The following is a 13433-nucleotide window of genomic DNA, read 5'->3' as shown; positions in this document are numbered from 1 at the left end:
TTGTGTCTGGAGTCAGTAAAATGACTGATGGCAGTGCCGTTTTGTTAGGCTTGACCAACAGATTGACTGCCATGCTCTGATGCACAATACGTAGGTCAGTGTTAAGGCATGCCGTATGTTCCCTTTGTGGCTTTCTATCTGATTTAAGGTCAGAAGCTTAAAAACATTTTAGTGCCAAACTCTTGTTTTCAACAGGACTTGGGCAAAAATGCAAAACCAGCTGTCTGTGCATCAGGCCCCTTGCTAAATAGGGAGCGTACAAGCTTGTTGCCATCATCTCACCAATGCTGTGAGGAAGAATACAGTAATGGCTGTAATAGTCTCAGACTAAGTGGGGTTGTTCCCAGATACCAGATTCTTTATTCCTCTTCCCTGAAAATTCTTTCTTAGTCAGGTGGATTCAAGAGTTTCTGCAGAACATGAGGGAATAGGTGAAATGTAGCTGTATTGAGTTATTTATGGTCAGCTTGTACAGGGAGAGAGGAGACTGACCCCTACTCCGTTCAGATACTCACCAGTGCCACCTCTAGCTGTACTGCTCCCTGCATAGTATTTTGACTCAGACATGACACCAGATGACCTTGACATTGTTGGCTATAAGGCCAGCCCAAGCCTGAAAACAATTTAGCCTGGCTCGCACAGCACAATCCCAAGCTAATAAGCCCTGCTTACCTGAGTCAGCTCCAGGCAGAGTCTGATCAAACATCTCTGAGCAGGAAGCATGGTGCAGGAGCACATCAGTGACTGCAGAACTGGACTGAGTGCAGTATACCTCATTAGCCTGTGTCAGTGCAGAATGTCAAATGTGGCTGTGCAAAGCTTTTCAAGTGTTTCACTGGCACTATGCTCTCCACGGTGGGTTCACTGGGAGCTTATTAGCAACGGGAATATTCAAGCCATGTTTCTGCACACACAACAACTATTGCTGTGGAGCTGAGGCATGAGTTTTATCTCCTGTGAAATCAGAAAGTTTTCTTCATCACTCACAAAGCAGAGATTGCGAATGCAACCCCTGTCCATTCTCTGTTAAAGACGCACATGTGTGTAGGTATGCTGCAGGATATTTCAGATTTTGTCTATCTGAAATACTTCTGCTACAAATTGCTACAGGCTCTCATGAAGGGATTCAGAGAGTGTTTTGAAAGAGAGAAAGGTCATGCAGAGTTTTATTTTCCAACATGCTGGCAGCTCTGTTATCAGCAGCTACATTGGACTCACTAGAGTCAAATGCAGGACAAGTTCCTGAGGGAGGGCAGCAGCTTATACTGTGTGCTGATTTGGGGGACTAGTCATGTTTGCTGTTTTCTGCAGAGTCAAATCTGTGAAGCTGGAGTTTGTTCGTGTTTGTCATGATCAGGGAAAGACCAATTTCTGAATCTCTTACAGTGCAGCAGAGTACTTTCCCACTGATGTTTTCAGATTGAAAATTGGCCTTGTCTTCAAAGTTCATTTTTAAGTATTTCATATTGTTTACAAGAAACCACAGTGAAAATTGTAAGGAGAAAGTCATGACTGTATTTAAAATGTGTTTTAAATTAAACTTTTGGATATATGTTCAGTATTTAAAGTTTAAAGAAATTAAGTGCATATATGAACTCAGTGGCTTTTCAGGAACTCATATAAAATTCTTGCTTTGGGGCTGTTAAGTTAGCTGTTTCTCATTGTCACTAAAACTGCACTAATATTTTTTCTTTTTTCTATGTAGTAGCCTGAAACTGCAGTTGATTATTTTACCAGACATTGTACTTGAATTTCTAGTGCATACTTGAAGTAGTTGCAACTTTTTAAATAAGTGGAAGCGGTAGATGGTCAACATAGTAGGAAAGCCAGTTTTACTACAGAATTTGCTGCATCACTTTTTAATATCCTGTAAACAATGCAGAGCTTGACACATTGAATGCGTGTTCTAAAATTGGTTTTGATTATGACTGAATCCTGTGTACAAGGATGGTCTCCTTTTAAAGAGCCTCTTCCATCTGGCTGCGTGCTTGGTCTGGCCTTAATTTTTAAGTGCTTTTTTTGATTCTTGTAAGGCTAGTTTTCTCATTGTAGCCTTCAGCATAGTGATCTGAGGACTGTAGCTTAATTGCTACATTAAAAAGTACTTAATGTAATAATTCCTGTGTGATGCCTTCATATTATTTGTCAATCTGTTGGCTACTGTATTTGCTTAACAGTTTGCAAAACGTTCTAATTTGTGACTCAATACAACATTCAGAATGTTTCAGAAACACTGAAATTGAATTGAGTTCATGCTTTGGATAAAAGTTTAAAGAAAGAAAGTGAATGGTTTGCTGTTTTCCATGTTTCCAAACAGTGACTGAACTGTGTTGTTAAAATTGCTAAGTATTTAAAAAGGTGGATATTTGAAGCTCAATTTTAATTAAAGTTGTCCAAGTAATCTGGCTAAGCAAAACAATGTCACACAGTTATATAAGGCAGAATACAACAGTACAGTCTGAGATTTGTTTTATTGCTGTAGAGTGTGTTCGGTCACACAGGACACATCTCCAAAAGCTACAAACCCTTTTTGCTGAAAAAATGATCTACGATTGCCCAGGTCTTCCTTTTACTCTCCTTGATTATTGCCTTGCCCCAGGGAAGGGAAAAAGTAGGAAAACTTGATTTAAAAGTCTGTAGTCATGGCAATGCTTGGAGTAGTCATTTGTGAAGCTGTTGGAAGACAAATGCTCACTCTCACCATTCTCATTCACAAGCACGCAGTTTTGCACTATCTTTCTCATAAAGAGAAGGGTGGTACTCAAGAGGCAGCAGGTTCTTCCTCTCTATTGAGGAAACAAATGAAGAACGTGTAAGATTGACAGGCATCCAACTAGGCTCTTCAGTACCAAAGTCTCCCTTAAAGATCTTCACAAGGACCTAAGCCTTTTCATTGTTTTATAAAGGACTATCCCTCAGTGTGCAGCTCTTGGACAAAATGTTTTATGTAGTGAAGTAGCACTGAGCTGTGGCATCGTATCCTCTAACTCATATGCTGCCTCTTAGGATTTCATAGAGTCATCAGTGGCACTATTTCAATCCGATGATGAAGACGGGAAAGCACTGGACATCATCAATGAAGAAATTCCTGATTTGGAACAGACTGGATTTGGCCCAGAAACAGGGTCGATTCTTGTGAAAAGTGGAGTGTAAGTCTGCTGAAATACATGACTGGAAGTATTATGTACTTTTTTATCCAGCTGTTTTCAGATAATATTTGGACAGGAGGTACTTTACATGGAACAAGTTGTAAATGGTTGGAGGACAACACTGTTTATTTCTGTTTCCTTGGTAAATGAAAAAGTATCTTAATGTTTTCTCTAGAACTCATGCCTACATCTTGATTTGGATCTGTGCGCTCTTGTTAGTACAGAAAGTTTGTGAGGTCCCTCCAGAAATCACGTAGACTGTAGTTTCATAATACAAGAGCTTTGGTAGTAATGTAGAGTGTTGTGGTACAGAAGTGAGATTTTAGGTATGTTAAGAAGTGGAATACCTTGTGGATACAAATGGAGCCTGTACAGAAAGGATGTGCTGTGACTTAATCATAATAAAGTCAGGCCATGGACACTGAAAATTGAAACCCTCTTTAGAGAAAGATTTAAACTAAAAGCTAAGGGGCTAAAGCAAAAGCTGTTGAAGAGTACATGGTCCAAACTGATTAAATCCACGCAATGGACTTCATTGATGTTCCATATGCCTATGTGAAGTTCAGGAGGAAAGTAACCAGTACAACTGCAATAAATAAGGAAGGTAAATAAGTTGGCAGGCATATGCAGTTTTAAGTGATAAAGCAAGGACAGAACTTACAAGTGCTTCTACACCAATGCCAGAAGCATAAAAACAGAGGGAACTGGAATACTTGGCACCAAATAACAACTCTGATATAGCAAACCACAGAAGTTGGAATGAAGGATAAGCTGAGCAGTGTTGCAAGGCTACCAACTACTGGCCAGTGTGCATACCTCATGGTTGGAAACAGCCCATTGTGTACAGGTCTGATGTATTGCCAACATAACTTCATCTCAAAAAATGGCTTAAAAGGGGCTCCCTGAGACCTATAGATTAATGGATTTGCCTTCTGTCCACAGTAAAATGGCAAAATCTATAAGATCATGGAATGCATGGTTAATCACAGTCTGAAGGGAAGGAGTCACTATGGCTTCTGTGAATGGAAGTGCTGCCTCACTAAATCTCTGGTATTCTGTGAGAAAGTTGATATGCACATGAATTAAAGACAGCCCTGTGGACACAGTACTATAAAAATAATAATAGTAAAAGCCTTTGACAGAGTGATGCATAGTTTATTGAAGAAATAAGGCTGCATGGAATTGGAAGAAAAGTTCTGTTAGGAACTGAAAGCTGGCTCACATGTACGAAGTAAAGAGTCTTAATAGAGAGGAATCATCAGTTTCTCAGGCATTGATGATAAATCTGTTTTTATTTAATGGATATAGTGAGTATTTTTATTCAGGAAGACTTAGTAATCTGGGAGCAGGAAGCAAACAGTACTCTTCAAATCTACAGATGATACCAATTTCTTCATGGCGTGTTAAATAAGCCATGTTAATTATGAGAATCTTCAGTTGGTACTCATAAAATTGAGCAGCCAAAAAGATGGTGGGTATAAAAATATATGGTAATACACACAGGGGAAAGTAAGCTAAGACATAATTAAATGGTGCTAAATGGACTACAAAAGGAGATGTCCTCTAATATCCCTAGTAGTGCTAGAAGAACAGTCCTTGGTTCCAGGGAACTAAGAAAGGAATGGACCAAGACAAGTGGCCAGGTTAGTAGCATCTCCCTAACTAGCTTCTGCCTACTTAGGCAGCTGACAAAGCATGCTTAGGGCTAGATACACCCTTGATCAGTTTCTTCTTAAATTACAGCAGGATTAGCAAAGCATGAGAAGTCAAACAGGCAACTGTGGAAAATTTTTGCTTTATCTCATCCTGTCAAGACTTCCTCATTTATTTCTCTTTCTTCTTATACCATTTTTCTTAATTCCAACTGGAAAAGTTGGAAGAAAGTTCTGTCTTGGAGGTGATGGTGAGCAAGTTAAGATTGACCTGAGAGAGATTTAAGAAATAATCAAGTATCTTTCCTCTTGGCTTCTAAGCAAAGTGTCCAAGTAGTGTTGGTAAAGTAAAAACAGTAAATCAAGTGTGTGACACTTAAATGCCTCAAATCAAATTTGACATTTCACTGATAATGCTAGTCAAGAAAAACTCCCAAGAAAATTGTTGATATTTTCGTTAAACTATCCTTGAAAATGTTTTCTCTTTATTTTTCTGCCATTCTTCAGGTGGGTTGCTTATCAACAGAAATATTTCTGTGGAGAACAGTATATATTGGAGAAAGGAAAATATAAGTGTTTCTTTGACTGGGGAGGATCCAGTAAAATCATTATGTCAATTCGACCTATTAAGTTGGTGAGTTACTGGAAATTGTTAAGGGAAAAACTTAAAAGAAAGCAGACTTTTGAGTTCGAAGTCTTACAATAGTTTTATAATATGCAGTTCTCTAATAGTTTTGTTATCAATTTGTCTGCTTTATTTGAAACAAGTTAAAGGCTCTTGTGGATGACATACCATAACTCTGTACAACGTAGAGGCTGAACCTTGTCTTTCTGAAATGGACACTTTGGATCTTTCTTTCTTTAATGATAAAATTGATGGGGAAACTTAGTAAGAACTTCCCTTTGTCAGGCTGCGTTCATGGAACAATAGCCTGGCCTGGAAAGATTGATTTTGCCTGATTGATAAATTCTTGAGCATTTGTGTTTCAATTTTCTAGCCCATATTATGCGGCTGTGGGGTTTTTTTTTATATTTTCATACTGAAATATTTGTAAGGCGTATGGTGAATAAAAACAGAAAATAGTTTTAATCCATTTTTAAATCCAAGGTAGTAACCTGACCAAATAGATTATCATCCTAATGGAAAGCAAAGCAAATTCTCAGTAATAAGTATATAATAAATGATACTATTGTACTGAAAACTGGAAAGGTACAAACATTAAGCCTTATTTTGAAGAGCATATTTTGGGAAAAAAAAAAAAAAAAAAAAAAAGTCCCAATATTGCTCTGAATTTTATATTTTTTCAATAAATATACTTAAATCCGAATAGATTTACATTGACTTTAATCCATGTCACATGAACTAATTAATTAGTTACATGAACTAAAGATGCAATTTCTCTGTGGAGAAAAGGACTGAACAATCAGGCACCTATAATGAACTTATAGGCATCTGGTGGCAGAGGTTGCGAAAAGAGAATTTTGCCAAGAACATGGGAACTATGTGCATCTCTGCTCTTGAATTTGTAGTTTAGAAATTTCAGGAACTTGACATGCCTTCTTGGAAACTGATTGTAATTCATTTTGTTGTTATTATTTATTGTATTATTCATTTATTTGTTCATATGCTTGTATATATATTTATTATTGCAGGAACCACTTGGAACGAATGAGCCTCCACATTTGGTATGTTGATATTGTGTAACAGTCTCTAGTACTAAACCACATTTAATAATTAAACACAGGTAAAGCTGAATTTCTCGCTTCATTTCTTCAGATGAATATCTCAGTATTGTGATCTCTGTACATTAAAGAATAACTTGAGGAAGCTGGTAGATGTGTAAAGGCTATGTTTGCCAATGTTCTGCTCTTAGTTTTATTCTAGTTCACACCTTTTAGTGTTGTGTCCCTAAAAATTGAAAGCAGTACAGTAGACTTGGGTAAATTTGGATCTTTCTGGCCAACTATTTTCCTATTCTTTCCTTTTTTTTTTTTTTTTTTTCCTGGAAACTTGATATCACATATATTTGTCCTTCTCTTTGTGGCATGTGTTCTTTCCATTATTTTGCATTCTATCTGGTTTGTTGCTATGTTGTCTTATGTATGAGCTGAAGAATAATGAAGTATAAACTGCAGAAAATTGAACTGCACGCTTCAAACTTGTAGGTCTATTGAAAAGAAAGCTGGAATTTCATGATTATAACAAATACAAGATGTATTTCTTCTGTGACACATTCAAACAGTTACATCTACCTTGCTAATAATGCACTTTAGTTTTAAGAAGCAGTAACTTTGAGGATTTGCACTTCTGGTCTCTATCTTAATTCCATTAACATACCTTTGGAGCGATTTAAGAACTGCTCTAAATGTTTGTATTTATCACCAGGCATAGTCTCTGTCTCCCACAAGGTTCTGCCCAAGCAGGGCTCTTCTCATTTCTGGCATTTTTGCTTTTATTTATCCTTTTCTGTCCTGCAGTGGGCTGCTAGCATGGGTGGTGATCTGAGTGGTTATATTGCTTTCTCTGTTACATGCTTTTAAGCAAGGAAATTTGGAAAAATGTATTTTGGAAAACTTGATATTTTCCAAAGGAAAGGAAATCTAGAGCTCAATGGCTGTGTTTCAGAAAACATTAAGTATTTTGTCATCTGGAAATAATTTTATTCTCTCTTCCTTGATGGCTATCATAGCCATAAGCATGTGGGAAATGCATACGTTGTGTTACTTAGCAGGTTGACCACAACCTTCTTTTTCTCTATGTTCTCTTGTTCAACAATTTTATGATTACCCCAGGACTGCAGGAAATGTTTCTTCTCTGAAGATATAATTGGTGTATTATTTTAGCCTTAAACACTGATTTCCTGCCAGACCTACTTATATGGCAGTTGGAGGCCAAAGATTGGCAAGTTCATTCACTCTAAGGCCTTGGTAAATGATACTAGGTAAAATAACTGGCTCTGATGAATCTGATGGGATCCTGAAAACTGAAGATAAATGTAATATATTTGTCCTTCTTCAGCTCTTCTACTTTTTCAGCATTTCCCTCCCAGGAAAAATTCTTTTGTTGTTTCACTTTGGTTTTCCAGATCCTTAAGATCAATGCAAACCTATGGAATTTCAATACATTTTGTTTACAGTCTTTAATTTTGCAGTGATATATGCAACAATTTTAAAAATCTTTGTGTATGACGTAGAATACTCTGAAAGTAATACCTCCTATTTATTTTCTAGAACAGATACAAAGAGCACAATAACACTACTTGATAGATCAAATTCTCAGCTACAAAACACTATTTTTTCAGCATAGTCACTACCAGTAGCTGTGCATTTTCACCAGCAGTTCACAGGAGCCTGCATGCCACGCTTATAGAAATCTGCATGACTTTCTGGAACATGGCTTGTTGCCATTACTGAAACACACCACTCACCACCTCTGTCTGCTCACATCCACTACTGCCATACCACCAACATTTGCCTCTGACATTGTGGGCCAACATAATAAAATAGGAGGCATTCCTTTTGGAACGGCCCATATACACACACACACACCTGAAATTACTGATCTATATGAGACTGTTTTGCCTGTTGTGGTGTCTTATAAAATTCTTAGTTTTGTTTTTAAAAAACACTATCCTGAGTTCTCACAGTCCTGGTTATTATAGGATTCCATCTTAAAAGTAAGGAAGAATGTAACTTGCGTCATTACAGTCCTTTTAGGAAGGGAAATATTTTCAGTAAGTCTTTGTAGGGAAATATTTAATCACTTAAAATGAGTAAAGAGTAGTATTCAGTTAAATATGAACATTTTCCCATTCAAGGTAAAGAAATGTTTCCATATGTGCAACAGTCTTGTAGTTTGGAAAATACATGGTGCGTATGAGTTGGCGAGTCCTTAAGTATTGTCTTCTATAAGCCATACGCCGGTTATTTTGAATGATTCTGTATCCATTCTCCCACCATTAATACACGTAGATCTGAGCAAAGTGTGCTGTGTTTGCTGTCTAGAAGAGTGTCTTTTTCCACTTTTTTAGTTGCTCTTCAGAAGAAAAAAAAAAAGTTTCTTTAATCTTTTCAGTAACTGCCCTGATCCTCTACTTCTGCCAGGATCACTAACAAAGTGCATGTGGTGCAAGAATGACTGAAATGTCTGCTTCTAAGTGATTCATTTTATTTATTAAAAGGAAACTTTGTTTTGCCCAGCAAGAACAAAGCCTTTTTCATTAGCAGTTGGCTTGCACAGATAATACAGGTAGCAGAGAGAACTGCTGTGATAACTTTTTAGTATTCTGTCTGTTGACTTTATAGGAAGTGGAACCTGATAAAGTAATGTCAGACCCAATAAAGCATCATTAGCTGAAGTTTAAGAGTAATAACAAATACGCAGTTTTTTTCATTGACGAATTGATACTTCATCCTAGCTTTAGTGAGATGAAGGCCATCATTCATTCTTAGACATATGCTGTATAAAAGTGAGTTACAAACCTTTTTTTGAAAGTGTTGCATAGTGTATGGCCTATGAAAGAACGATGGTGTATATAGTTCTATAAAGTTTTTTTTTAAGTTAAATGCATAGAAAAGAGTACATAATTACAGCTTAAACAGATGCTCTGGAACATAGCATTGCAATTATATTTATAGAAAAATTAATTACGCCTTATCCTTCATATTTTAACTGATGTGTTTTCTCAAAGGCCAGGTTAAGCTTTTCTTGTTCTTTCCAGCAGGAAATGCATTAATTTCTTTAAAAATGCAGTCTGAGTTTTTCCATGAAATCATTTGCTAATGCTTATGTTTGGCCTGCTCTCTCTGTACTGGCAAGAGCATTTGATTTCTTTTCTTTGGCAGGAAGCTAGGCCAATTTGGGACATGATAGGGAAGTCCTGCTTGCAACAGCCATAGTATTTTTCTTCCATTACAAAATATGAGCTGTTCTTTTGATAAAGTAAAATTTTGTATTCTTATCCAGCCTCTCTTTCAGGCTTTAAAGTGAAAATCATCTCCATTATACTATACCAGCCTAGGAGCACAGAATTCTAAGTGACTTGACAGTGAGCACAGACTATGTCATACTGTTTGGTTTTTTTTTTCTCACTTTTTTTTTTCTCTCCTTTCTTTCTTTTTAACTGCAGTGCTTTCAACCTTGTTACTTTTCAGAGTGAACTGAGCACATCTTATTGCTGGAATATAGTTAAATGTGTCTTGAAGTTCTTCACCATGACGTGCAAAACCATCTCAGCTGAACTTTAAAAGAAGTTAATGTAGCCATGCTACATCTACCAAGCTGTACCAGCTTGCCCCCCAGAAATTCCCCTGCTGGTTTTTGAACGAAAAACTTCCTGCAGTCACTCAGGGAACAGAATATTTCAAGGCATTTTTTTAACAGTAGCCTTGTATCTTTTAGTTAATGCCTTCTCCTCCAGTTTTGAAACCTGGATTACTGAGCTATACCAACAGTTAGCCACACTTCAAGAGTATTTCAGGTAGAAGATAACATCCTTCAGTCCTAGCCTTCTCTGTTCTCTGGGCCCTCTTCTGTTGCATTTGAACTTACACTTGTTACCACTACATTAACACGACAGTAATAGTGATATTAACATCAACTTCCTAGACACGGTCCAGAGATGATAAAACACAATCTTTCTAGAAAAGAAAGCAGCTATAAAAGACTCCTTAACTGAGAATTCATTCATTTATTGTATCTTTGTGAATTGAATGGATATGTCTTAGACCACAAATATCTCTGCTAACATTAATGGCAATGAGTTTGTTTCCCTTTTAGTCATTGGCTTTATTTTGTTTTGTTCTTGTAGCTCAAAGCTTTCAGTAATACACATTTCCAAGGAGCATGTATAGATTTCACAGCAGAAGTTTCTGATTTCACATCATTCATACCATGTTCTTTTAAGGTTCTTCGGGGTTGGTAAGTGTTGTTTGACATACCACCATTTTAAGTAATTATTTTTTTTTTCCTAATGCTACTAAATTTCAGATCATCAGCATAACACACTGATCATATTCCATCACATCTTAGACTTTGTCTTGCAATGTAGCCCAGTAAGCGTTGCCCTGCTGTTGATTTGGGTAGCATGCCTTTTGTTTTCCCTGTGGGAAGGGAAGCTCACAGTTACTGTGACTTTTTTTCTTTTTTTTAACTCCCGTTAGAATTTATTCCAGATTTTAAGAGTTATGTGCAGGAGAGGTATCTGCCTTCCATTAGTGTCTATTGATTCCAGGACTGAAATTTCTATATCACGTGATTTGATTTTTATGTTTTGGGTGCTTTGTCACATAGCCATTCAAGTCACGTTAGCTGTACAAAAACACAAGCTTAACAAAAGCAAACAGATTATTTTTTTATCCTTCGCTTCCTTAACAAATACTAACTCTTGAAAAACCTTACTATTAATAAGCAACTTGAGCTGCTAATCTTTTTTGCTACTCTATTCTTGCAGTTGGCTCCTGTATTACCAAGGGGAAATTGATGACAATCATTGTGTGCTGGAAGAAGGCCTCTACATTGATCTCCCTTCCTGTGGCTGCCCAACTGCTGCAATCAAATCCCTCAAGCCTATCGAATACGTAAGGACTTCATTGAAAAAAAATAATGCTTTGGAACTCTTTTATTAGTCAGATGTCTGAAGTGAATGCTCGCGTTAAACAAACTCCCACTCAGGGAAAAGAGTAAAATTTGTTCTTTTGGATTATGGGATTTTGAGGCTTGGAACAAGTCAGGCTGCATGTAGGCACATGCTCTTGGATGCTTGTATATTCTGGGCTGAAGGTTACTCTTTTTTGTAGGAGTTGCATTGTTTGATGTTTTTCTAACTGGCATTTATGATACACCTCAGCAGTTTGGTACACAGCAAGATGTTGCTTTTTGTTGTGCTGTCTAAGCATATGGGGTTTCTTATATTAGGCCTACAGCCAAGACTCAGTCTTAAAGTATACACAAAATTGAAATTACATGGTAGCATAGACTTGCCATTATGCTTTTTAATTTACCGTTTTGCAGAAGTGCTAAAAAGGTTTTTGCGTTCTAATGGCATCTCAAATTCTGAGTCAATAAATAAAGTGATATAATATGCTACACATGGCAATATGGGCTGTGTATGACACGTCAGATAATTCAATTCAAAGCTCATTTCTGGCCATCCTCTTCCCTAGTGACTCCTGATACATGCGACGAGTAATTATTACACATGGACATCTTTCTATGACTTTCATGTTGATTGTACTACCCAAGCACAGATCTTGAAGTCAGATGACTTATTGTATCAGTAAGTGAGATTCAGGATCTTCTAGGGCCATGAAATTGGACAGGAATGTTTTGAATTATCCACTACAAGACAAATACAGTTTTTCTGGATCTTGCTGTAATTCGGAACACAGAATTCATGCCTCTGGACTCTCTAATGTCTGTGCTTCTGTCTGATATCTGTGTATGCTCCTATGAAAAAGCATAAAACATAAATTGTCCATAATGCTGTCAGTAAAGGAGAAGCATGTGTTTGCTCTGCCCACTCCTTTCTAGCACTGACCAGCTTCCCCAAAAGTCTTCCTCCTGCCCTGTTCAAAGAGGACAAATTCAATCCATGTAGCATGTGTCCTTTACTAACAGTGAAACTAGATCGTAAAGACTACTCAATTCAGACTTTTCTTCAAAGTCCTTTTCTTTCTGTTTGTGAACAGGTTTTAAAAGAACACCAAAAGCTACTCATGGGATGGGAAGGATCTACAGCTCAAGTCTGAGAGCTGGTCCTTTAGCTAGGTTACGCAGGACTAGCTGCATTGAATTCAGTGGAACTATAGCTTTTCACAGAGAGCCTAGTTTTCAGATTGAACCTCTTCCTTGCACGTTAGGCTTTTGTGTTCTGCTCTGCTAAGTCAGAACAAAGTTTTGACATGAAATGATAGATCTCATCCAAATTCCCCAGTTTGGCATAGTAATAAGCTACTGGCAGCCCTTGAATACCAAGGGCCAAACTCTGGAAGAAGTGTGTTTAGTAAGCTCTGCGTGGAAAGCTTATGCACATCTTCCTGTGCTTTGTATGTGATTTGCACCTCTGGTTCAGTTCCTTTCTTGCAAATAGGAGACCTTGTGTTCCTCAAAGTGATGGCATTTAATACTGTAAAATGCTGTTGAACCACACCTGCTTTACAAAGAGAAATGCACTCATTGACCCCCCTGACACACTGTGTTAATCACACAGGACAATGTGCAGAGGCATTGTTTAGCACAGACGTGATGTTAAGCACGCAGCAGTAGGTTTGGTCAGTGGTCAGAAACAGCCATAGTTCATTCTGTGCATTGTCTGCCATGCACTATTGTTGGTACAGAGCCCTTTTTATTACAAGGTATTTCTGTTAGCTCATTCAAGAGAGCAGCAAATGTTTTCCAAAGTGGAATTGTTGTATAGCGTTATTGAATTCTGCTGAGACGTTTGGGAAATACAACCATTGTTCATGTTTAAATACCAGCCCATTTTCAGTCCTAGAGCGTGAATCTATGATTCTATGAACTTGGTAGCTCATGCATATAGGTGAGAATGTGGAACCCTGACATCAAGCACTGAATGTACCTTGTCTGTGTGTGTGTGTGTGTGTGTGTGTGTGTGTGTGTGTGTGTGTGTGT

At 37.5% G+C, this 13433-nt stretch overlaps 1 protein-coding gene across 1 annotated transcript in view; it reads left to right on the top strand.

Annotated features, from left to right (window-relative positions):
• The window catches only part of CRYBG3 (crystallin beta-gamma domain containing 3), a 91192-nt gene that overhangs the window by 61514 nt on the left and 16245 nt on the right, over window positions 1-13433 (top strand). The window contains exons 13-17 of the mRNA XM_042866829.1: window positions 3007-3149; window positions 5309-5435; window positions 6455-6487; window positions 10612-10721; window positions 11254-11380. Coding sequence (XP_042722763.1) covers window positions 3007-3149; window positions 5309-5435; window positions 6455-6487; window positions 10612-10721; window positions 11254-11380 — 540 coding nt within the window. The remainder of the gene's footprint in view (window positions 1-3006; window positions 3150-5308; window positions 5436-6454; window positions 6488-10611; window positions 10722-11253; window positions 11381-13433) is intronic.

The sequence above is a fragment of the Lagopus leucura genome, unplaced genomic scaffold (assembly GCF_019238085.1).
Source record: "Lagopus leucura isolate 7727_CA_CO unplaced genomic scaffold, USGS_WTPT01 Super-Scaffold_100001, whole genome shotgun sequence".
NCBI classification, from domain to species: Eukaryota; Metazoa; Chordata; class Aves; order Galliformes; family Phasianidae; genus Lagopus; species Lagopus leucura.
The sequence above is the reverse complement of the archived record's forward strand: the minus strand, read 5'-3'. Positions and strand labels throughout refer to the sequence as shown.